This window comes from Cucurbita maxima, unplaced genomic scaffold, assembly GCF_002738345.1.
Source record: "Cucurbita maxima cultivar Rimu unplaced genomic scaffold, Cmax_1.0 Cma_Scf00002, whole genome shotgun sequence".
NCBI lineage: Eukaryota > Viridiplantae > Streptophyta > Magnoliopsida > Cucurbitales > Cucurbitaceae > Cucurbita > Cucurbita maxima.
This window is the reverse complement of record NW_019272018.1, coordinates 3,124,144-3,146,195: the sequence shown is the minus strand read 5'-3', so window position 1 is coordinate 3,146,195 and position 22,052 is coordinate 3,124,144. Positions and strand designations below refer to the sequence as shown.

General features: G+C 36.7%; 1 protein-coding gene across 4 annotated transcripts; it reads right to left on the bottom strand.

Moving 5' to 3' along the window:
• Positions 1-450: 450 nt before the first annotated feature.
• On the bottom strand, positions 451-21,977 carry LOC111466176 (callose synthase 3-like). 4 transcript variants are annotated; one of them, XM_023110761.1, is made up of 45 exons: positions 21,959-21,977; positions 21,797-21,868; positions 21,643-21,680; positions 21,236-21,460; positions 19,697-19,797; positions 17,846-17,970; positions 17,191-17,284; positions 16,859-16,969; positions 16,663-16,779; positions 16,396-16,488; positions 15,626-15,717; positions 15,331-15,457; positions 14,441-14,578; positions 14,251-14,327; positions 14,052-14,145; positions 13,304-13,426; positions 13,056-13,173; positions 10,182-10,519; positions 10,046-10,098; positions 9,897-9,957; positions 9,619-9,700; positions 9,493-9,542; positions 9,314-9,400; positions 8,279-8,413; positions 8,087-8,181; positions 7,858-7,942; positions 7,601-7,761; positions 7,353-7,476; positions 7,168-7,268; positions 6,943-7,072; positions 6,429-6,580; positions 5,920-6,029; positions 5,677-5,802; positions 5,519-5,587; positions 5,213-5,402; positions 4,922-5,072; positions 4,208-4,327; positions 4,015-4,133; positions 3,816-3,899; positions 2,693-2,805; positions 2,385-2,614; positions 1,505-2,308; positions 1,380-1,430; positions 1,076-1,261; positions 451-1,004 (listed from the first exon to the last, which is right to left on the bottom strand). In XM_023110761.1, exons 4-45 carry the CDS (start codon positions 21,423-21,425, stop codon positions 756-758), a joined length of 5,856 nt encoding a protein of 1,951 aa, XP_022966529.1. In that variant the 5' UTR covers positions 21,426-21,460; positions 21,643-21,680; positions 21,797-21,868; positions 21,959-21,977; the 3' UTR covers positions 451-755. The 4 variants fall into 4 exon arrangements, with proteins under 4 accessions (XP_022966529.1, XP_022966536.1, XP_022966537.1 ...); XM_023110768.1 differs by lacking the exon at positions 21,643-21,680; XM_023110769.1 differs by lacking the exon at positions 21,959-21,977 and having other exon boundaries at positions 21,595-21,680; positions 21,797-21,926.
• Positions 21,978-22,052: the final 75 nt, after the last annotated feature.

Genomic DNA, 22,052 nt, shown 5'->3' with positions numbered 1-22,052 from the left:
GTCTTGCTATTTATACTACTACACACGCTACAAATAAAGCCACCTCAACCCAGACGTAAGTTGATTTGTTATCGTGTTATTGATACTCGTCTTCTGTTATCTACTACTAAAAAAACATTAACAATTCCTTGAAGGTGCTTTATTGTATCGATTTAGTGATCACTTTCAAAAACTATATTGAGTTGAACCGTCTAACTTTAAATATACTTTTATGATCGACAAGAATTTAAAGACTAATCTCGTGTCGAAAAGTTTAAGAAGTTGGCACCAAAATGGAGTGACATAATTTTGAATAAGATCATTAACATCTTAACTACTTGAACCTACCGACTTGCTCATCGATTTTTTGAATCATCGACGTCTAATAACCATTGGTTACAAAACACGAACAAAACAAAAAGAATGATAAATATCACATTCATATCAACCTAACCAAAATGAAGAACATGGTAAGAAATAACATAAAAATATTCAAGAAATCAAAAGAACTAAGGCAGTGACACTAGCTGGAAACAAGATTCAGTAGTGTTACTAGTAATCATCCTCCTTAAATACAAGATTGTTTGTTCATTAGAGGAATGGACGTGTGAACATAAACTATGAACAAACAACAAAATTTGCAGCCCATTAAATACTACTACTGATCTCTACTGCTCACACATTGGTTACAACTCCTAATAATATAAACAAGCCTCAGTGCATCATCAAGTGCTATCAAGGAATTGGCAAAAGGCAAAGGTTGTCTTACAGCGTTCTTAATCTTTGTTTCGGGATGATCGATCCTTCCGATGACCGCCGAGAATACGAGAAATCTGCAAACCTCTGCTGAACGCTTGGTTGAAGAGCATACGGGTTTGAAATTCTGAAACGAATGGAAACCAAGCAAGGAATGCAACCGGAGTGAAGAGGAGCAAACCCATGATGATCTCGTAACCACGGGCGAGTGTTCTAACGGATCCCCAGAAGCCAGCTCGATGGACGAGTGGTTTCAATGCTTGTGCGATCTGGAAAAACATTAGTTTAAGTACATCGAAGATTTAGTTTTTGGGGTAGAATTAGAGTCAAGGGGACTTACCAAAAGCATGCCCCAACCTGTTGGCATGAAAGCAAGTATGCAAACAATGATGTCCTGCAGTGTCATGTGAGGAAGGGCAATCAAGGTGACAAGAATAGAGATGAATGTTAGGAATATTAAGCCCTTGATAAGACGGAACACGAGTTGAAAATCTGCACTGAACTTTCGCCTTCCAACCGATACAGTCTGGAAGAATGGAAAATGATCGAGTTAATATTTCGAGAGAATTTCAGAGTTATTTGCCTAAAATTCTATGAAAATCATGTGGTAGAACTAGATGAGTAACAAATTCCAAGCAACTCACCTTCATTACAAACAGTATTAGAAAGATCACCAGCCATGATACGCCATAAACCTGTGACCAAATAGGGAAAGAATTAATTTTGATATTCATTTTGTTAAGATGGATAGAACAAGAAGTGGATTTACCAAGAAACTTTTAGTATTCGCACGCTGAGTGATGCTAAGATGATACACAAGACCATACTGATAGATAAAGAATCGAGATGCTAATAATATCTCAGCTACTAAACCACGCTTTCCCGAGTGGCGTAAATGTTCTTGTTCTTCCTCCCACCACGATTCCCAACTTTTTCCTGGTGGAACACCAATTCCACCACGATTACTTATCCATTTGTTCCAATCGGTCCAATCGTCGACGATCTTTTGCCACTCGAAACCAGAAGGATTGAAGAGAAAGGGAGCGAACAACCAAGTGCCGACCATAAACCACATCGATACAGTAATCAACACATAAGCCAATGCACTTCTGTAAGTGTGCCCGAAAATCTGGTATACGATTAGTAAAACCATGAGCTCAAGACCTTTAACAAAGTGGCTACGGGAGTATAGCCTATAGTTATCAGCAAACTTGGCGTGGAACACGACAAACCCACGACCTGTAGGCCTATATTTGGCGCCTCCATGAAGTAAAGTCCTCCCATAATAGTGGGTCTTTGTCCCGAGAGAGAACGTAAAAAAGACGGGGGCTAGTTGTAACTGCATCAATATGAATTCACTCAATGCAGTGCGGAATCCCCTTTCCAAACCAATCTCCATCAGCATAGGCAAGGCCATCAAAAATCCAATCTGAACAAAAGATTGAGAAGCGAGCGCCACTTGCAGAGGTTTATTGTCTCGAATAGCAGGTTGAGTGCTCAAACCTTTTTCGAGTCCACTAAGAACGAGATAAAGCCGACCATAAAGGAATACATATACTGTGAGAACAGTTATCTGCACATCAATATGTATCAGAGCATTAATAAAAGCAACATTCAAATATAGCAGAAAGGCAGGGTATGGTTCATACCATTGTACTGAAATAGAACCCAATAGTGGTAAAATAACACGATAACATTCGGAAGAAGTCGAATCGGTGTCCAAGCCTGTATATATCCCGACTTAGTGTCTGCTCGCCGTTCCCATTTGCTATTTTTGCTTCAAACATCGAAATCTGATTAAGGCCCACATCTCTTCCTTTTCCAACTTGTATGTATTCGTGATGAGTGACATTGCCTTCACGAAGAGTTGAATTGAACCCTGAAATTTATAGACTTTTAAGTAACTTGGTAAAGCTAAATTCATCTGCAAAGAATTTTAAGAGAAGCCATGGCATACCAGCAAATATGTCTTCACTCAAATTGATAACCTTGGAAGCTTTACTGACGCCCCCTCTAGTTAGATGGAAGAGCCTATCAAACACATCTGGATGCCCATAGTGGAAACGAACCCTAGATAAAAAGTATATATATAAATAAATAGTTATGAAAAATATATAACAAAAGTTGATTTTTACAAGAATCAAACTTCTCTAATCGATGTAGAACCCCCCAATCCACACCTGTGATGTCCCACATTGGTCGGGGAGGAGAACAAAACACCCTTTATAAGTGAGTGAAAATCTTCCCCTAGTAAATGCGTTTTAAAGCCTTGAGGGGAAGCCCGAAAGGGAAAGCCCAAAGAGGACAATATCTGATAGCGGTAGATCTGGGCGGTTACAAATGGTATCAGAGCCAGACACCGGACAATGTGTCAGCCTTCTTGTTGTTCCCCGAATGGGGGTAGGTACGAGGCAGTGTGCTAGTAAGGACACGGGGCCCTAAAGAAGAGTGGATTTGGTGGGGGTCCACATCAAATTGGAGAAAGGAAAGGGTCCACCACCCTTCGAGGCTCAACATCCTCGCTGACACATCGCTCACTGTCTGGCTCTAATACCAATTGTAACGACCCAAGCCCACCGTTAGCAGATATTGTCCTCTTTGGGTTTTCCCTTTCGGACTTCCCCACAAGGTTTTTAAAACGCATCTACTAGGAAGATGTTTCCACAACGTTATAAAGAATGTTTTGTTCTCTTCCCCAACCGACATGGGATCTATTAGTAACAATCTAATAGAACCTTCGTCCAGTACAACAGAAAAACCAAGAATATGAATGCTTTAAATTATTATTGTTATTTATTTATTTTCATTAGGGTATTGCAAAATAAGAAACTAGTTTTATTTAGTAAGATCATGTTGCTTTTGTATATTAAAACATGGCAGAACAGGACAAGTCCAAAGTAATTGCAACTAATCATATTGCTACAACCCATGATACCTGCTAAATGCATGCACATCATATTTTATAGCTAAAAACTTCAAAACAATTTCAAATTAAAAATATAAACATGCAGGTATTTCAGTTTCTGTTTGTCATTTTCCCTCCTTTACAAGCACTTAATCACAAAGAGATGACTACTTACTTCAGAGGATTGGCCAAAAGTCTCTGACCAATGGTAACGAAACTCGTTTCTTGATTAGACATGAACCAAGCAAGCGAAGAAACACTGCATTAGAAACAAGAACAATGAAGAAAGCATAAAACTGGGCATAAGTAGTAAAAACGATAACAGTTAAAAAAAAAACGAGCGAGATAGAGAGAGAGAGAAAGAGAGGATTTACCTTCCAGTAAATATATGCTCTCTAAGTCCAAGAATAGAGGGGTATCTTATACCATCATGCTTTTTAAGGAACTCTTGTAACAAGTTCCTCATCTTCAATGCTTCTTCCATGTAGTTATCCTACAAAATAAAAATATAAACAATCTAGAAAATACATGGGAAGAAGAAAATCCATTACATTTTACTGAATATACCTGATTCATGTCTATTGTTTGCAAGCCCTCACCACGCGTAAATATTATCGCGTGGTTCTGATTTTCTGGCTTTCCCTCACCCAAGATAGCAGGACCCGGAAGCTTTATTTGATAAATAATCTGTATGCCAATTTTTTAAGACAAAAGGATTGTAATTCATGTTGAAAGTTCATGGAGTTCTTTTATTTTGTGTACTAAGGAACTTTAATATTACGTTGATCAGTATTCGACACAAGGTGGTCAACCATTGATTAGGTCCATTATTTGTAATTCACATGCTGGTACCCTTATTTATTATTTACATTTAGGAAATGTATTAACTATTTTGTTAGCTGGCTATAAGGGTCATGTTGATGTCTTATTGTTTTTGTGTATTAAATGCTTAAACCGCCATCCAGTGTCTACCGACAACCCCGATTTCGGAAACTGACTTTTGGCATGTTGACAGTGTCCAGCATATCGACACATCGATTTGGAGCCGACGGCTTCAACATACTGACATGTCAACAAGGATGCCAACAGACTGATCAACAATCTAATCGATCGTTTTCTAAAATCTAAACGTCAATGTTCATTTGGTAAAATTCTTCTATTGGACAAAACTAAGAGGAAAAATTATTCAAGCATGGAACTATTCCAGACAAGATTGACAACAGTAACTATAACATGTCAAACTGAACCCAAGCATGCCGTCACACTAATTTTAAGCAATACCTCATCCAATTGCACATGCTCAGAAGCATTAATAGATTTGGGTGAAGCAGCCTTCACGAGAGATGAATAATATGTTTTCTGGTTTTTCTTGGATTTGTCTTTACTAGGTTCTTCAACCTCATCGATGTATGCCACTCGAAGTGATGGATACCTGCAATAAACAATAATGGTAACACCAGAACATTAGGAAATGAAGACAACTTCTCGATCTATCAAACAATAAGAATGTCTAGCAGCAGTTTCTGAATACAGTTTCCGAAAGAAGTTTCATCGAAACAGTCCCTCACATACTTTGTCATTAGTTTCAAAATGTCCTGGGCACGAGCATCACCAGATTGCTTGTGAATACCGTACTTCTGACATGATACAACATGGGTAAATTTCATGTCAGATATTGCCTGGCAATGTGCCCATAATGATCTATCTCCCTTAGAATTTTCTTCCGAGTTCAACTCCACCGCCTTGTAACCCTCCATTAGGTCTTGAAAAAGAATAATATTAAGGTTACAAGAAAACAGAAGAGAAGCTTAAAACCAGAAAAAGAATTGTAAAATATTGAACTTGGGTGAAGAAAAGATTCAAATTTGAAAAGAATACCTTGATCCTCAGCAGTATCAAGAAAAGCCTGAAGCTCTAAAGCCTTCCGGTAATACATCATTCCCCTTACTGGGTTTCAATAAAACACAGTGTTACATGCAGAACAACATTTTCATAAAGAAGGATAAAATGCGATGCAAGGGACGGAGGGAGAGCACCAGTTTTAGTCAATGTTTGGCCTCTGTAGGACGCCCAGAGGCGAAGTTCTTCCTCAAGCTCGCTCACTCCTTTTAATTCCTCTTCGCTAGTGCATTTCACTCTTTCAAGAAAATTCTTCCATTCATCTAAACATATACAAACTAGTTGTTCATGCAACAAAATAGTACGTGGGAATAACACAAGTACGAATATAACAATACAAAATAAAAAATGAAAAACAAAACAGAAATAAAAAAAGAGACCTGGATATATCTTTTGTAGGTAGAAGAGAATTGAAACGCCATCTTCATTTGGCTCTTCAAGATCATGCAATGAAAATAGAACCTCCTCCGTGTAGTATGGAGTTAAAACACTAAATTTAACGTTACAGTATCAGCAAACAAAGCTCAATTTGAATCAATTAGGCTCAAAATTTCCCAATTCAAACATATGGATAGAACACAATCAAAGGACCTTTTAATCTCTTTTTGGCTTCTCTTTGCAAAACATATGCTTGAATTGGGAAGCGTTTACGTAATTTATTTTTATATATATATTTTCTTTCACTCCTTTTGGGAGTCGGTGTCTTTTGAGCATAAGTGTCTTTATTTTTTCAATGAAAAGTTTCATTTCTTGTTCGAAAAAAAAAGAAAGAAAAGGACACCTACACAGATGTATACATTTTCAAAAGAACAAAATCAGAGGAAATGCAACGAAATAAAGAAAAAAATAGCCACCATGGTTGCAAAATGAAAAAAAGAATAAGCCTTACGAGAAAGAAAGCATGTTCCGGACTTTAGGTGCTGCAGGCATGTCCATAAACAATGAATTTGAGAAGAAAGAGATACGCCTTCTTGCTTCTAAGTTGGATGGCACATCCATGGCAGATTCCTTGGTTGTAAGTAATAGATTGAGTCGTTTAATCTGAACATAGAAGGATATCCATTACATTTCATGGCAATAGCTAGACCACAGAAAATAAACTGTTTATGTTCTCAATACAAAGCGCTAACTATGTGGCCAGTAATCCTTGTCCAGCCGTCTTCTATTCTATCATTTTCTTACTTCCTGGTTATTAACACCAAGAGTTTAGGATATACCCTGTAGACGTTTCGATGATTTCTTCCATTTTCTTGTTATAGTATATTTTTATATTTTAGGAGATCCTTGTATATCAATAAAGTACATTTTTTCATGCAATTTCATAAATCCAATGAGTGAGGCACGCTTCAAACACTCCTACTGAGAAAAAGTGAACCATGAACTTCCCTAAATCAATCACTGACCTTTTCCTTCCATGCTTCTGTCTGATCAACGGGAAACTTTATGGCTCCAGTGGATGCAAATAGTTGATGTTTTTTATCCAATGAAGTCATTCCTTCAAGCTCAGATCCTCCATGGAGTGTTTCATGTAAACTATTTAAATTTTCTATGTAAGATACTTGACATATGAAAAAACAATATTGAGAAGTTATAATTTTCTAGGACAACTCAAAATTCAGATGCAACACCTGGGTATATAATAATCATTCATGATATCTATTGTCACATCCTCAAACATGTCCTGAAATAAAATAACGACAGAATCCTTGTCCTCCGGCTTGTTATCCAACTGAAAATTGAAGACATAACCAGTTAGATTGAATAGAATCCAATGAATTAAAATGGATAAACAGGGCTAACTATGAAACGTTACCAAATACTTGGTAAGCTTGACAAAACGATCATAGAGCTTTGGAAGAGCACTCATCTTGAACTCGCTTATTAGGGTATTCTCTTCTATGTGTTTGTCAACCTCAGTAAATATATAATCTATAACCCTGGTAATATTCAAATATTAAGGTCAAAAGCACGATACCAAAAAGTGAGTGATTAGAGACTTGTTGAGATCAACTTGTGCATTAATTATATTCCTTAAAAAAAACAAATGTCGGTCACACTTACTCTTTCTCACGAGCACCTTGAACTAAATGCTTGATTATCTTCTTAAATGAGGCATAACATTCACGAATGGCACTGGACATGTAACTATCAGCATCAATTCGCTTTTTCAACTCCCGGTCCTTGCCATTACTATCTTTAGCCATATCTAATGCTATTGGAATCTATACAAAGTATAATCATCACTCCATGGTCAAAAACCCAAATACATTTTTCCAACAAACAAGGTCCACAAAAATAGATTGACAAGCAGCACAGACCTTACTAGCCAGAAGAAAAGGAGGCCACTGCATAAGGCCTAACTCAGTGTCTGCCCAATATGGAACAAGCAAAAGGTCCATTTCCCTGGGATATTAAACAGATTAAGCTAATGAAAAGCTAACCAAGACAATTCAAAGAATCGCATAAAGTCTGTAGCAAAGATAACCAAAGACTCAAGGAAGATGAGGACAACTCAAACCAATTATGGGTCTAATCTTAGAATATTACCTATTACTTATAAGATCTTCCTCCCTAAAGCTACTTATTATCTTATTCCACAGCTGAGCAAATCTCGCACCCTCTTTCTCTTTGTTAGACGAAATCTGCAGGATAGCCAAAATGTACACAAAAAAAGTCTTATCAAAGTTAGGAACAAAGAAAAGAATCAAGAAACTAAAGTTTAAGGCAGACAGAACTAACTACTGAAAAGTTTCGGGAGAGAGTGGCCTTCAGCCCTTTCTTCTTGGGTTCTCCCTGTTCCTCTGGAATCAAACAGGCATTAAAAGCTCCAGGTAATGACTCAAAACGAGACCGAAGCATCCCCAATGTACGAATCTGAAAGAATAAAAACATTTTCTTAAAACAATAGTAAGGAAAGATCACACTTCTACTTAGGGAAGCATTGCCATGTTGGAAAAGCACGACAAAGCTAAAAGCAGATAGTCACTTAAATTTTAAATAAATAAAAGAATAACATAATCATTAAACAAGCACTTAAGGAGTTTTTATTTTAGATTAGATTAGAAACAGAGCATTAAGAAAATCAAAGTATACAGAGAAGGGAGATAAGTCATTTTCGCCAAAGAACCAAGCTGAGTAAAATTAGGCTACCCTCTACCATGTTTAATCACAAAAAGAGAAGATGCAGCTTACTGAAACTGTAAAAAAAAATGATAAAATCATAAGTGAGAGAAAAAAACAAACAAAAATAAAACAAGAAAGTGAAGTTGCAGAACCTCCAGAAAAAACATAGCCATGGAGCCCTTCCTCCATCTGTTTCTAATGTATTTAAAGAAATGAATCTTAGACCACCTATTTCTCCTTTGCCTCGGAGGACTGGATTTTTATCTCTAAGGAATATGGTTTTTCAGCGTGTCTGCCCAGCTTCTAGTGGTGTTAAAAGATAGGATTTTGAAAGAAAAAGCTAAGATTTTGTAGAATTGTGCAGTTAGGGCACCCTAGTGGGACATTTGGATGAAAAGGAATAAAAGAGCATCAGAAGATAAAAAAGCTTCCTTTGATTTTTTTTGTAATTGCATACAAATAAATAACTTAATCGAGGTGGTTTTACAGACAAAGTAAATTCTTAAGTAATTACAGTTTCTCGAACATTGGAACATTTCTTTGTTAGCTTTGTGCAAGGAAATTTTCAATTTCCTTTCCCTTCGGCTGTTGCTTTCTTTTGTTTCAATATATCAGGTTTCTAAAAACATAAGCCTTAAAAGGATCACAAACCTCTCCAAGGCGTCGAAATGCACCATAAATACCACCAAATAATGTGGAAAATATGGCGTACCAAATCTGAGCATCCATAAAGTAAACCTGAAAATTTTTAATTCGTAAGGACATAACTAAGACGAAGCAGTAAATGAAGAGAAAAAAAAAGTGTTATTGGGCATTGACAAAATGCATACAAGAATAATAGGAGCCCAGAGTGCAATGACAACGCCAATATTGTTTTTTGCTGCAGAGAAATAAAACAACATTAGAACATCAATGTCAAAGGTAACAACTCCTTTACAAATAATTACATTACCCACCTCGAGGGAAGAACTCGTGCCATTGGAAGACAGTTATCCGAACGCTCATGATAGCTTTTGTTGGACCTACAAGAGGTTTTATCTGTCGAGAGAAGCAAAATAATAAGTGAAAATAAGCAAAGGCATTGTTGTTTGTGCAATTAGGAAATAGCCAAAAAAAACACATCCAGGGGTTAGGTTGTAGCATTAAAGAGGGAGAAGTCAACAAAATTCAGCATGTTTAATTTACTAATAAGCTGACAGTATAAAGGGAGGCCAAAAGGAGAAGAAAATAATACCTCCAGATAATAACTGAATGCCAACTTGGTTGCAATAAGAAGAACCCAGAATAACGTGTACCTAAATGTTTGAAAGATGATCGATCAGCAATGGACAAAGGAAATTGGTAAAGCAAGAATTGTAGTTTTTTTAAATAATGAGGTCTTACTTGACAAGAGAAAATGTACTTTCATGCATTCCTCTGCCAACATAGAGTCGTGGCTGAAAATTTCAAGAAAATGCAATGAGAAAATTGAGATTGCAGAACAGAAAAATATTAATTAACACATTAGCTATCAGTCTACCTGTGACCACCACATCATAAGCATCACAATTCTGTAGTTGGATCTCTCAAGAAACCGACGAATAAAAGGAAATAAAAACAAGAAAGCAGCTAGCATATTCGGTGACAGATAGATTACAATAGCCAAGATAAACAAGGAGGGTGCACTTGAACTGTTGCCACCAAACCAGCCTTTGATTGTTTGAGCAAATCCAGATGGATTTTCCCAGATATAAGCATAAGTCACAGGAAGAATTACAACCCACGCAGCAGCTGAAACCACCTTCAAAATATATCTTAACTTGACATAAAATGACATACTACGGTGTGATTTCCAACTGAGAATTACATCAAGGACAGCTGCAGAAGTATGAAAAAGACACCAAGAATTAAGTATTTTGGTGGACTGAAAATATGCATATCAGGAATTTATATAAATAGCCAATTATTGAGCATCAAGAGGGAAGGTCGTTGGTATATAAAAAGATAGTGACACATGAAAATAACTAGGAAAACACAAAAAAAAAAAAAAACCACTTCCATGGCTCAAGAATATCAATCTATGGATCAAGTTTCCCAGTTGCAAGATAGGTAATAACATATAACCTTGTGAAAGCCTAGCAGTTTCAGGTACATTGATAGAAATCATTTATTTTCATATGAATGCAAAACAAAAGGTCTACTTTGTGATCCAAGAACAAAAGAATTTAAGGAGTACTAAAAACCTTCTTGAGATCCAAAAATAAGTTTGGTTGCAATATCTTAAAGTTGAGTAAAAAATATTTGATTAAAAGAACATTTATGGTTCCGGTACTTCTATTACGGTAGCAATTTAGTACTCGAACTTTAGTCTATAAAAAATTGTTCTCCATACATTCATATTGGTAGTGATTTAGTTTGTCTAGTATAAAATCTAAAACAATTGAGTCCAATAGTGAAACGTCCCACAAAAGTGAACCACCAATTTATATCATATAACGGACAGATTGAGATATGCGCAAAAATGCTCTCCTCTCTCCTCCTTTTTCTCTCCTTCAACCATTTGATGTCCATCAGTCTCTATAATGAAGTTAAGTTTCTTCCATTGATCTCATTCTTTTAAGATTTGCTAAATCATGGAATCCAGTAGTTGTATAGAGAACAAATATTTCTGCATTTGGATTCAAAAACAATTGTTTTCATGTCTTGGAAATAGAGGTGATTCTTCTCCATCTGTCCCATATTAGATGGTTGGATAGAGGTACAGTAGAAATGATACAAGAATACTTTTATTTCAACTTTTTAAGCAAGAAAGAGATGATTGGGGGACATGTCGACCTCAGAAACGAAGAATCCCTTTAGATTGGTTGATGAAGGGAGGTTTGGCCTTGTACAGGTGGTAGAAATGTTACCCGGATTTCCAACAATTCCTTCAGAAAAGGTTGGTTAACTTTCTGAGACACGATTAAGAAATTCTTGGCAAGTAAGAACAAGTTGATTCAAGAATCACATGCTTGTTTCTCAAAAGTAAGTTTCTAAAACTCACAGTAATAAAGCAAAGTTTTCTTATGTGGATGTGGTCAAAGAGAAGGCTGTCTTATCTGGAAAGGACTCTTTGAAGAATCATTGACTTAAAAGAGAGTATAAAGTTTTAGCTTTAGACTGGAATCTCTAAAGATCATCACTAGACTTGATGCATTTGATGATTGGAAGGACATTTCCCTTTCTTTAAAAGTAGTTTTTAAAGACAATCGTAAGATTACTCCCTTTATGGCCAATAAAGCATCATGTAAATTAGACAGAATTTACTTTAAAAAGACATTAAGAAAGAAAGCTTGCGGCAGAAAGTAGTAAATTTTCACTTGAAGAGTGAACGTAAGTAGGACAAAAAGCATAGATGAATTGAAGTTGTGATGAGTACGGAAGTTGGATTAAACTTCTGATCTCAACAATATTTGGAAGCATTAGGAAGTAATCTTGGTGATTTTGTAAGGTGTTCTTCAGAAACTTGGGAGCTATTGGACTTTGACCATGCTTATATTGAAGTTCCTGAAAACAAATGTGACTTTCTTCCTACTCAAGTTGAAATGATATATCCATCTTTTGGAATTTATAGTGTTAGTATCTCGAAAATCAGTGAAGACCTGATAAATCCTCCATGTACCTTTTTTTTCAACAGGCAACAAATTATTTCATTGATGGTGTGAATCACTACAAAGAATAGGTCCTATCGAGGATAATTACAAAAAGCTCTTCCACTGAGATACGAGGGAAGAAAGACAATACAAAAGGGGATGAGAACTTACAATACAAAAGAGATAAGGAGGTATCAAAGTTCCACAACCAAGCCAAAACTAGAGTGCTTATCTGAGAAAATGTGTGTTGCTGTCCTTCCAAATTCTCCCGAGAAAACATCTAATGAAACGATGTCCTTTATCCCTTATTATCAACAACCAGCACGTTTTTGTAAACACCAATTTTTTTATGGGCTCATTTTGTTATGGACCTTTTTTTTGGTATCGCTCGCTTTACTCTTTCATACGAAAGCTTGATTTCTAATTAGAAAGAAACCAAAATAACTGTTGTTTTTTACTCAACGATCACTTACATAGGCCTTCAATCTCCACAAAGCTTCACCAAAAAGAACCTATTCTCTTTTTCAAATTAAAAATGCTCCTTTAGAAAAACAATGGTATCTGATAGTCAGCATCTAATCTCATTGTAAAGAAACTAAACCTCCAACTCTCATTTCAGTTTCCAGCATTACATCTCCCTTACAAACTCTCCTGGATTACCCCCGACCCTCCTCTCTCCCATGCCTCAGTTATTAGTGTAAAACGCAAACATTGACATAGGCAATAGACTAATTTTGAAAAAACCATTGATACAAACAAAGAAAGAGAGAAAATTTACCAACCTTGACAAAGCTTCAATATGGCTGCAGTAATGAAGACACTTAAAACTTTCATGAACACTTGAGAATCAAATATTGCACTTGGCTGACCAGAGCCATTCCAGGCTACAATTATCATCGCCTGAAAAAAGTTAAGTTAAGAATTACAAAGGAAATAGTTTTTATAAGTACAAATACCATTACAAATTAAATAATATTTTTCGACAACATCGAAGTTAGTAAACAAACATAAAAGAAAAAAAGTACTCAACCTGCAAGCAGAGTATAAAAAAGCTCCACATACGATCAAAGCTTCTGAAGATATGCCAAAATGACCTTATTTCAACAAAATTAACTTTCCCCACCCATCGATCTTTTGAAAGAGGCTTATTCTCCTGGATATCACAGCCAAAATAATCGAGCTCACTAGTTGTAGAACAGTTGCAGTATATCATAAAATACCAAAATAAAACGGAAGAACTCTGTTGAAAGTGTAGAAAAATAAAACGGTAGGTCATGAACAGGCTTCATTTTTTAATCCATTCTATCTAGCTTTATTAGAGATCATCATGCATAAATTTCTTGTCTAACAATTAACTTTCCACTGGTTTTCACACTAACTCATTCAAAGCTCATTAAGCAGAATCATCATTACTTTACACTTCGATGCAAACAATTATTATAGAAAGTCCCAATGGGAATTACAAAACATCAATTGATATTGAATCAACATAAAGATTAAAATGGCATAAATAAGTTATTCATTCATCCATACAGAAACAGTTTCCCTAATGCAAAAGGTAAGACTATATATGTAATTCCAATTTTATGAAATTATCGCAAAATAATACAAGTTATTGTATTGAGTGAGAGAAAAAGGATCCAGTTGATATTAGTTTCACATACACTTGCAACAAATACTTAACAACGTATGACAGGGAACACGCACGGAGTGTTAGATACATCAAAGGAAATCTCATCTCAAAAAGGAAATCTCATCTCAAAAAGGAAATAACTCACCCCAGTTCTGTCTGTATGGAGTTGATCAGAAGGAAGACAAAAGAAATCTGCATCTGCACGCATTGGCCAGCCTAGGCGGAAACAATCAACTGACCTACAGTTATAGAATGGATATCATATGGCCCGATCACAAAAAAATAAAAATAAAAAATCAAATGGCCAATTTATTTGAGAGAGAGATACCACATTGAAAAGTTACCAGAAATATTCATTTAAATCATCATAATTCCTCCACTGGGAATGCTTTGATTTCCCTTGTTTGCTCCTTGCAGCTTCCTAGCAAGTTGCAAGAGAGCAATATTATCAAAATAGAAACGGCCTTCCTAGTATTTCCATTAGAACAAGCATAAAAATATATAAATACAAATTAAAAAAGGAAAAAGAAAAACCTTTGCAATCACTTCATAAATCGGAGTCACAACTTTACGCAAGAAAGCTTCATTTTCACCACCATAGGCTGGCTTGACATTTTCTCCAGTCATAGGGCTGATATTCCCAGCTAGCATGCCATATAACTCAAATGCCATCTTCATGAAACAGGCAATTAAATTTCACAACAAAGAGGTATTCTATTAATAAATAAAACTCGTTCATAGTTTAAAATGGAATATTAGCTCTAGCACCAAACATCTATGCAACGGAGTTAGACTCCAATGTCCTGAACTTAAGCAAAAGTCATATACAACTTTTAGTGCATTCTACTGTAGTTCACAGACAAGCATCTGATATATAGAATCCATTTTTATAACTCAATCCTCTTGTATTTCAAATTCCACTTCTACCAAACAGAATTCTAGAAGGAACCCACACATCCAAACTGTTGACCATTCCTCTAGACAATAGGCATCTAAGAGTTCTGTTTTTTTTTCCTTTTTTCTTTTTTCTGCTAGACAATTTTATTGATGTATGAAATTTACAAAAGGGATGTGGTATCCATAGTATTTATAAGAAACCTTCCCAACTTATAATGAGAGAGGTAGGACTATGAGAAGCAAAAGTCATAACGAGATTTTTCACATTCATAAAAGGAACCTCTAATCCAGTTCAAGGATTTGGTAAAAGCTCTTTGAGTTTACAAAGAAGACAGACTCAGGATTTGCTAATCCCTAATAATTAAGCTCCAAAAAAATAGAAACTTTAAATAAAAACAACAACAATTTGGCAACTAAGTCACTAGATGCTGTACAAAGCAAATGCATAAAATATCAGTCCACACAACGCCATGTATAAGAATTTTCTACCAAAAAAAAAAGTAAAAGAATGGAGTACTGAGGCATACATGGTGGTATATATAACAAAGACACTCGGGCATGAATCTCAAGTTTGCTGCTTCTCCCCAAATTAGAAGATATAAGGCCATGTATAGAAGTTTCCGTTGTTGCACTTCCTGCTGTATGGTAGGTAACCTGAAGTGTCAGAAGCCCAAACACATCAAATGGTGAACGGACAATTTCATAGTATTATTACGGACTTAAGAGAGACAACAAGTAACAAGATTAAGTACTTGCAAATCAGAATTTAGAAATAAAATTCAACGATCCAAATAATGCCTTAAAACGAATATATGAACATACCAAAGACTACTTTTACGGTCCAAATACTTGCACCATTTTTTATAGTTCTTGAAAAGCTTCTTCATTACTTCAGTCACAGCACGTTCATCCAGCTACATAATGAATAATAACAATGAATAAGAGACAAAAAGAATCACACTTGACATTAACCGTTCCTAAATACCCACACTATAAACTTTATGACTTCAGTAGACTAACACAACCGGTATAGTTCCCAATTTTCAGAACTCGGCTACTTTCAGTGTGTGGTACAGATTAGTAAGGTAACATGGCGAACATAACTGACATTGGAGCTGAAGGTGTTTCCATCTGAAAGTAGATCCCTAAGCTGTTACCACACTTCTATGCAAGCTGTGTTCTTTTTTTTTTTTTTTTTTTTTTTTTTTTTTTTTTTTTTTTTTTTTTTTACCATTCTTTATATCATTCAATTGGAGGGTGAAAAGGAGGCTTTTTTAGAGCAGTTAAGGTTCTCAGGAGAGGATACAGAATACACAACCCACATAACCCCATCAATTCTTGGAGACTTTTCTTGAAAACTCAATTGGTGTTTCCAATTCGAGGGATTGACCTGCCTTTTTGTACGGCCCCATACCATTTTAGCTTTGCTTCCTTTCTTCTAAAATAAAAGCAATTTTCTTAAGAGTGGAAAAAGGGGAAATGGCTTTACCACGGCAAATCTTCAAATGTGTATACACACACACACACACACATATATATAAAGGCTTTATCAAGTCCATCTGCTATATATATTTTTGCCGAATATTACTGACCTTGGGCTGCTGATCAGATTTTGGAAACTGCCGAATGTGTACATTTGCAAGTAACAGAATAAGGTGCTCCCTTTGATTTGCCACATTTCCTTCCTGCATTCAAGTCAATACCATTCAAAATATGTGGCTAAAATTTTGTCCAAAGGAAATATGCGACTCGATAACATTTCACTCTAATTATTGCACCTAAAATAAAAAATTGCAACGGTCACGCAAACCTCTAATGCAATGTCAAATAAAGAAGAGAAATTCAGGTCATTCTGTTACCTGAAACCCAAACATTGCTTGGAGCCAATCCAAGATATCTTCGCCATCTTTCCTCTTGCGATCAGCTGGCCAAAGAAGGCCCCTAGTGTTACGAAGGGCAATAACTGCCGCTTGGATCTGCAGTTATTTATCAGAAACTATTAATCTGAAGACGATTTCATTATGTCGATAAATACACAAGCAGATATTATCAAACCTCGTGATATCTCATAATCGTCTGATTTGCACTATCAGGATCAAGAGGAAGAATATTATATGGGAGAAAGATCTGTGTTTTCTGCGCAACTTTATCTTGTGCTTCCAGAATCTATAAAAAAAAAAATTAAACCAATGATATCATTCATTGAGGATACCAGAAGATGATGACTGAGATGCAGGCATTGACTTCAAAGTTGGCAAAAAATTGTCCAACAAGTTTCAATTTCGCCTGTTTCCCACTAAATTTTGGGTTATCTCAGGAGGGAAAAACACCAATAAGATTTTCATAAAAACCAACAAAATGGTAATAGAAAAGGTTCTCAGTTTCACCTCACGATCAACTTCAATGGACTGGGTCATGTTAACAGCCTTCAAAACTTCAAAGAGAACATTAGCAGTTTGATATGCCTTAGTAAGCTGAGCACTGGTATGCAGCAAAGAAAACGAAAGGTTAATGCTCCATTCAAACATTTAAATAAAAGAAAGAGGGAGGCAGAATGTCTAATGGTGGAAAAGTAAAATCGAGACCAAGAAAAACACACCAGTTTTTTAAACCACGAAGCTTAAGAGATTTTACATAAGCGAATTAAAGTTTGGAGTACTTCCAGTATAATAGTTCGCAAAAGCTGTTTCGTGTAACTGTTTTTTCAACATGATGTCAGTAAACACATGAAATTTCTATTCTCCAATATGAAGGAAGAACTACTCCAACTCCCACAATCTTCCATAAGAACAATCTAGAGGAAAACAAATGTTAACAGTTATCCAAAAATCTCTTCACCGTAACATAAGGAAAAGTAACGGTAATAATTTCACTTTGAACAGGACCAACATTATATGCAATCCCAAACAATGCCTACAATCCTCTTTTTCCTCTTCAAATACTTCAATCCCTTTTCGGCCAAACTTCTCATGGGGTAGATAATCAAGATGGATAAAAATGCAATAATTAACTAAAACCACAACAGGCTAACAAAAAAATTACCGATCAGCTTTATCGGCAGTACTTTGCAAAGCCTGGATATATTTTTTATAATAATGTTGATAGAAGCTCTGCATTTCACGGGCATCACTTTTCTTTACTCTTCCCATTAAGGTTGGATCATTCTCCTGCAGTCGGACAATAATAACGTAAGCAAACAAATTGAAATAGTAACCAAAGAAACATACAGCAACTACTAAACACACACACAGAAATATATGAAAATTTACATAAGCATAACAAATAATCTGTTCTTTCGAAGCAAAATAGGAACCCAAGCTGGGTCATGGCTCATTAGCAAGACTGCTACTATCTTACTCACAGGCCTTGGGGTCAAATTCATCTTTTGTGCCTCTAATTATCTAAAGAACTAGACCTCTTGGCGGAATTCTTTGCATTCAAAATTTCTTTTGTACTATTATGATTGGGAGGATTTCATCATTTAGTTCTTGGGCAAGGGTTCCCTCTTCCCCCGACCCTTTGGCTGCCTCTCCCCTTTTGAATATGTATATATAAAGGAATGAGGTTCAAAGTTCTTATATATATAAAGGACTTCTTATATGGCATAGTTCAATAAATCTACTCTCAGCCAAACAAGTGCCAAAATGCTCCAAGAAAGTAACTTCCAAATTTGGGTTTCAAAATGGTACTATTGTAAAATGTGGCCAATAACCTTCATTGCCCACTTAGAAAGAACACGTTACTTGTGATGTCCCACATTGGTTGGGGAGGAGAACAAACCACCATTTATAAGGGTGTGGTAACTTTCCCCTAGCATACGCATTTTAAAGCCTTGAGGGGAAACCCGAAAGGGAAAGCCCAAAGAGGACAGTATCTGCTAGCGGTGGATCTGGGCCATTACAAATGGTATCAGAGCCAGACACTGGACGATGTGTCAGCCTTCTCGTTGTTCGCTGAAGGGGGGTAGACACGAGGCAGTGTGCCAGTAAGGACGCTAGGCCCCAAAGGGGATGGTCCCAGCGTCCACATTGGAGGAAGGAAAAAGTGTCAGCGAGGACGCTGGGCCCCGAAGGAGGGTGGATTGTGATGTCCCACATTGGTTGGGGAGGAGAACAAATCACCATTTATAAGGGTGTGGAAACCTTCCCCTAGTAGACGCGTTTTAAAGCCTTGTGAGGAAGCTCAAAAAGGAAAGCCCAAAAAGGACAATATCTGCTAGCAGTGGATTTGGGTCATTACATTACTCAAGACCCAAAGCCATAAGGAGTATCCCTTGATAAAATAATAGTGGTGGTCCTCTATGAACCACCAGTTCAAGAAGCTGTAGCGCAACCAATTTAGAGATAGTTATGAATTGACATGGAGAATAGAATGAGAAGGTAAAAAGGGAAAAATGAGAAGCAAGATTGGCATGCAAATACACCCTAAAAGCAAACAACCAAATGTGACCAATAAAGGAATTTGAATGAAGATGAAACCGCAACAAATGAGACAAAAATAAGACAGCTCAACATATTCTCACTTAGAAAGGGCTCTTCCATAGCAAAAATTAAAATGTATAAAACCCGATCCAAGTGATCCATGAAAGCAATGATAACAAGGGTTGGAAAGAAACGGGAACAATGAGCAAAGATTAACAAGCTAATAATCCTAACCAAAATGAACATAATTACCATACACACTCTAAGTAGATGATTTTTCTGTGATTTAGTTGAGAGTCAATGTAGTGTTCTAAAAAAAATTGGTTGCACTTGAGATCCGTAAACTAAAAATCCAGAAATTAATCATCAAACTCGCTTCAAAATAAATAAAAACAAGAATATAGATCCAAATTCCAAACTACTCATGAGAAAAGAAAAATTAAGGGAAAAAATAAAAGAAGAGAGAGCTAACCCTTTCAAGCCGTTGGAGTAAAGCAGTTTTAAATTGCCTAACACCACGCCCACTTGAAGTTGGATCTAACTTGTGGGCTTTCTCAAATGCATAGAACCGACCTACAATTACAAAATACATAGATTAAAAATATGGCCCAAAAACTTTAAAAAAAAAAAACAGAAAATCTGATCATCCATACATTTGATTTGAGTTCCTTAAAAAATGCACTAAAAGTTTCAATGCATATACTGAGACTCAAGTTGCCACCTCGAATGTTGATAGGTAAATCAAGCACAGATATCTCTGGCTTGTGGCTTCTAGAAAATACAGTAGTATAGGTCCAAGAACTAAACGATGAGAGCCTAAGCCAACCACCCTAAACCAGAACTCTAAGTCAACCACCTTAAACTAGAATAGCATTGTTGTCAAAAAACCAGTTAGATTGCTTGAAGTACATTGACTAGAACCAAAAAAGCAGGTTAAGCTGCACGCAACATGCATCAATTCGTTGATTTGAAGTTAAGTCAATACTTCAGAGTTTCAAACTAAAAAAGCTGGCAAGCAAACCATATGGACCATCAACAATTTAAGCGAAGAGACTTACAACTCCTAATCAAGCAGCTTGACATAAATTCAGAATCATAATGCACAAAGGTGTAGCACAAGGTAAAAGGACATAAACTTGTGAGATCCCACATCGATTGGAGAGGAGAATAAAACATTCTTTATGAGGGATTGGAAACCTCTCCCTAGCATACGCATTTTAAAAACCTTGAGCAAAAGCCCAAAAGGGAAAGCCAAAGAGGACGATATCTGCTAGCGGTGTGCTTGGGCTGTTACAAATGGTATCAGAGCCAGACACTAGGCGATGTGCCAACAAGGAGGCTGAGCCCCAAAGGGGGTGAACGCGAGGCGGTGTGTCAGCAAGGACGCTGGGCCCTGAAGGGGTGGATTGGGGGATCCCACATCGATTGGAGAAGGGAATGAGTGTTAGCGAGGACGTTAGACCCCGAAGGGGGGTGGGATTGTGAGATCCCACATCGGTTGGGGAGGAGAACGAAGCATTCTTTATAAGGGTGTGGAAACCTCTCTCTAGCAAACGCGTTTTAAAAACCTTGAGGGAAATCCCAAAGAAAACTATATTTGCTAGCAGTGTGCTTGAGCCATTACAAAACTTGTTTGTGTAGCCCCACATTGTAAGCTGAATTGTAACCGACGTCTGAATTGATACAACAATTGGTAAGAAACCGAACTTTTATTGAACAAATGAAAGAATACAAAGGCATACAAAAAAAAATATGCCCAAAAAATTAAGAGCCAATAAACTAACCACAAAAACGGCTCCAATTCAACAGGACCAAACTAGTGTTAGAGTTTGATATTTCTTATCAAACAATAAGTGTTAGGAGTTTAGCATCAAAAAAAAAAAATCAAGAAGAAAAGCAGCAATTTTTCAAAACAAGCAGCAAGTACTAAGTTATGATACTGGTTCATCTTAGAATTCTGAATACACCAAGATAAGAGCCTATCAACATTACAGCATTGGTCCAAACTTACATAGATAAGCAACTCTGGGATTGCTCGACTCAACCTCATTAGCCACACGCAGGATCGGCGCGATCTCCTTGAGCGACGATGGAACAACCTCACTGTCAAACGCTGACTCGCCGAGGTTCCCCGTCGTCTGCGTCCTCGTGATCCTCCTCTGCAGTGGAGGAGGCTGATCAGATCCCCCTCTGGACGACATTTCGTTCTTTCAGACTCTCAAGCTCCAAAATCACCCTGTTCCCCACATAAAATTTCAAAGAACAAGATACAGTGACACATAAGAAAACCCAACATCAGTAACAAATTTCAAAATAACAAACAGTAAAAAGGGAGAACAAAAAACATGAAAGAACAAGCAGAAAACGCACAACACAAACTCGAACCAAAACCAATCCACAGAACAGTTCAGTAACTACCTCCTCAATGTGACAACTTAAACGCACGATTCAAGCATCTGGAACACAAAAACGGAAATGTAGCAACTCAAAGTAAGTAACACAGACACAATATTTGATACATTTCAAAGATACACAAAATGTAAATGAGATAAGAAGAATGGAGACGAATCACCTGTGGTATTGGCAATCGCAGAAGAGGAAACCCTAAACAGGGTGTGTGTGTGTGAGAGAGAGAGAGAGAGAGCTGCAAATTTAAGCAACTTTATCGAAAATGAAGTAAATGAAATGGAAATGGAAGATGGAGCCAAAGAAAAGGAGGGGAAAAAAAAGCAACCTTTTGGTGTCAGTAGCTGCCTCGTGCTTGTACACTAATCTACTCTTCTTTGGTTCTGCTGCTGCCTGCTGTTTGTGAACGAAAGAATTACTGC

Coding starts and splice junctions, on each gene's coding strand:
- LOC111466176 (XM_023110761.1), bottom strand. CDS start 21,425: ATGTCGTCCAGAGGGGGATCTGATCAGCCTCCTCCACTGCAGAGGAGG. Junction 7,269..7,352: donor TCAAGCTTACCAAGTATTTG/GTAACGTTTCAT, acceptor TTCAATTTTCAG/TTGGATAACAAGCCGGAGGA. Junction 1,005..1,075: donor CAGGTTGGGGCATGCTTTTG/GTAAGTCCCCTT, acceptor ATGTTTTTCCAG/ATCGCACAAGCATTGAAACC.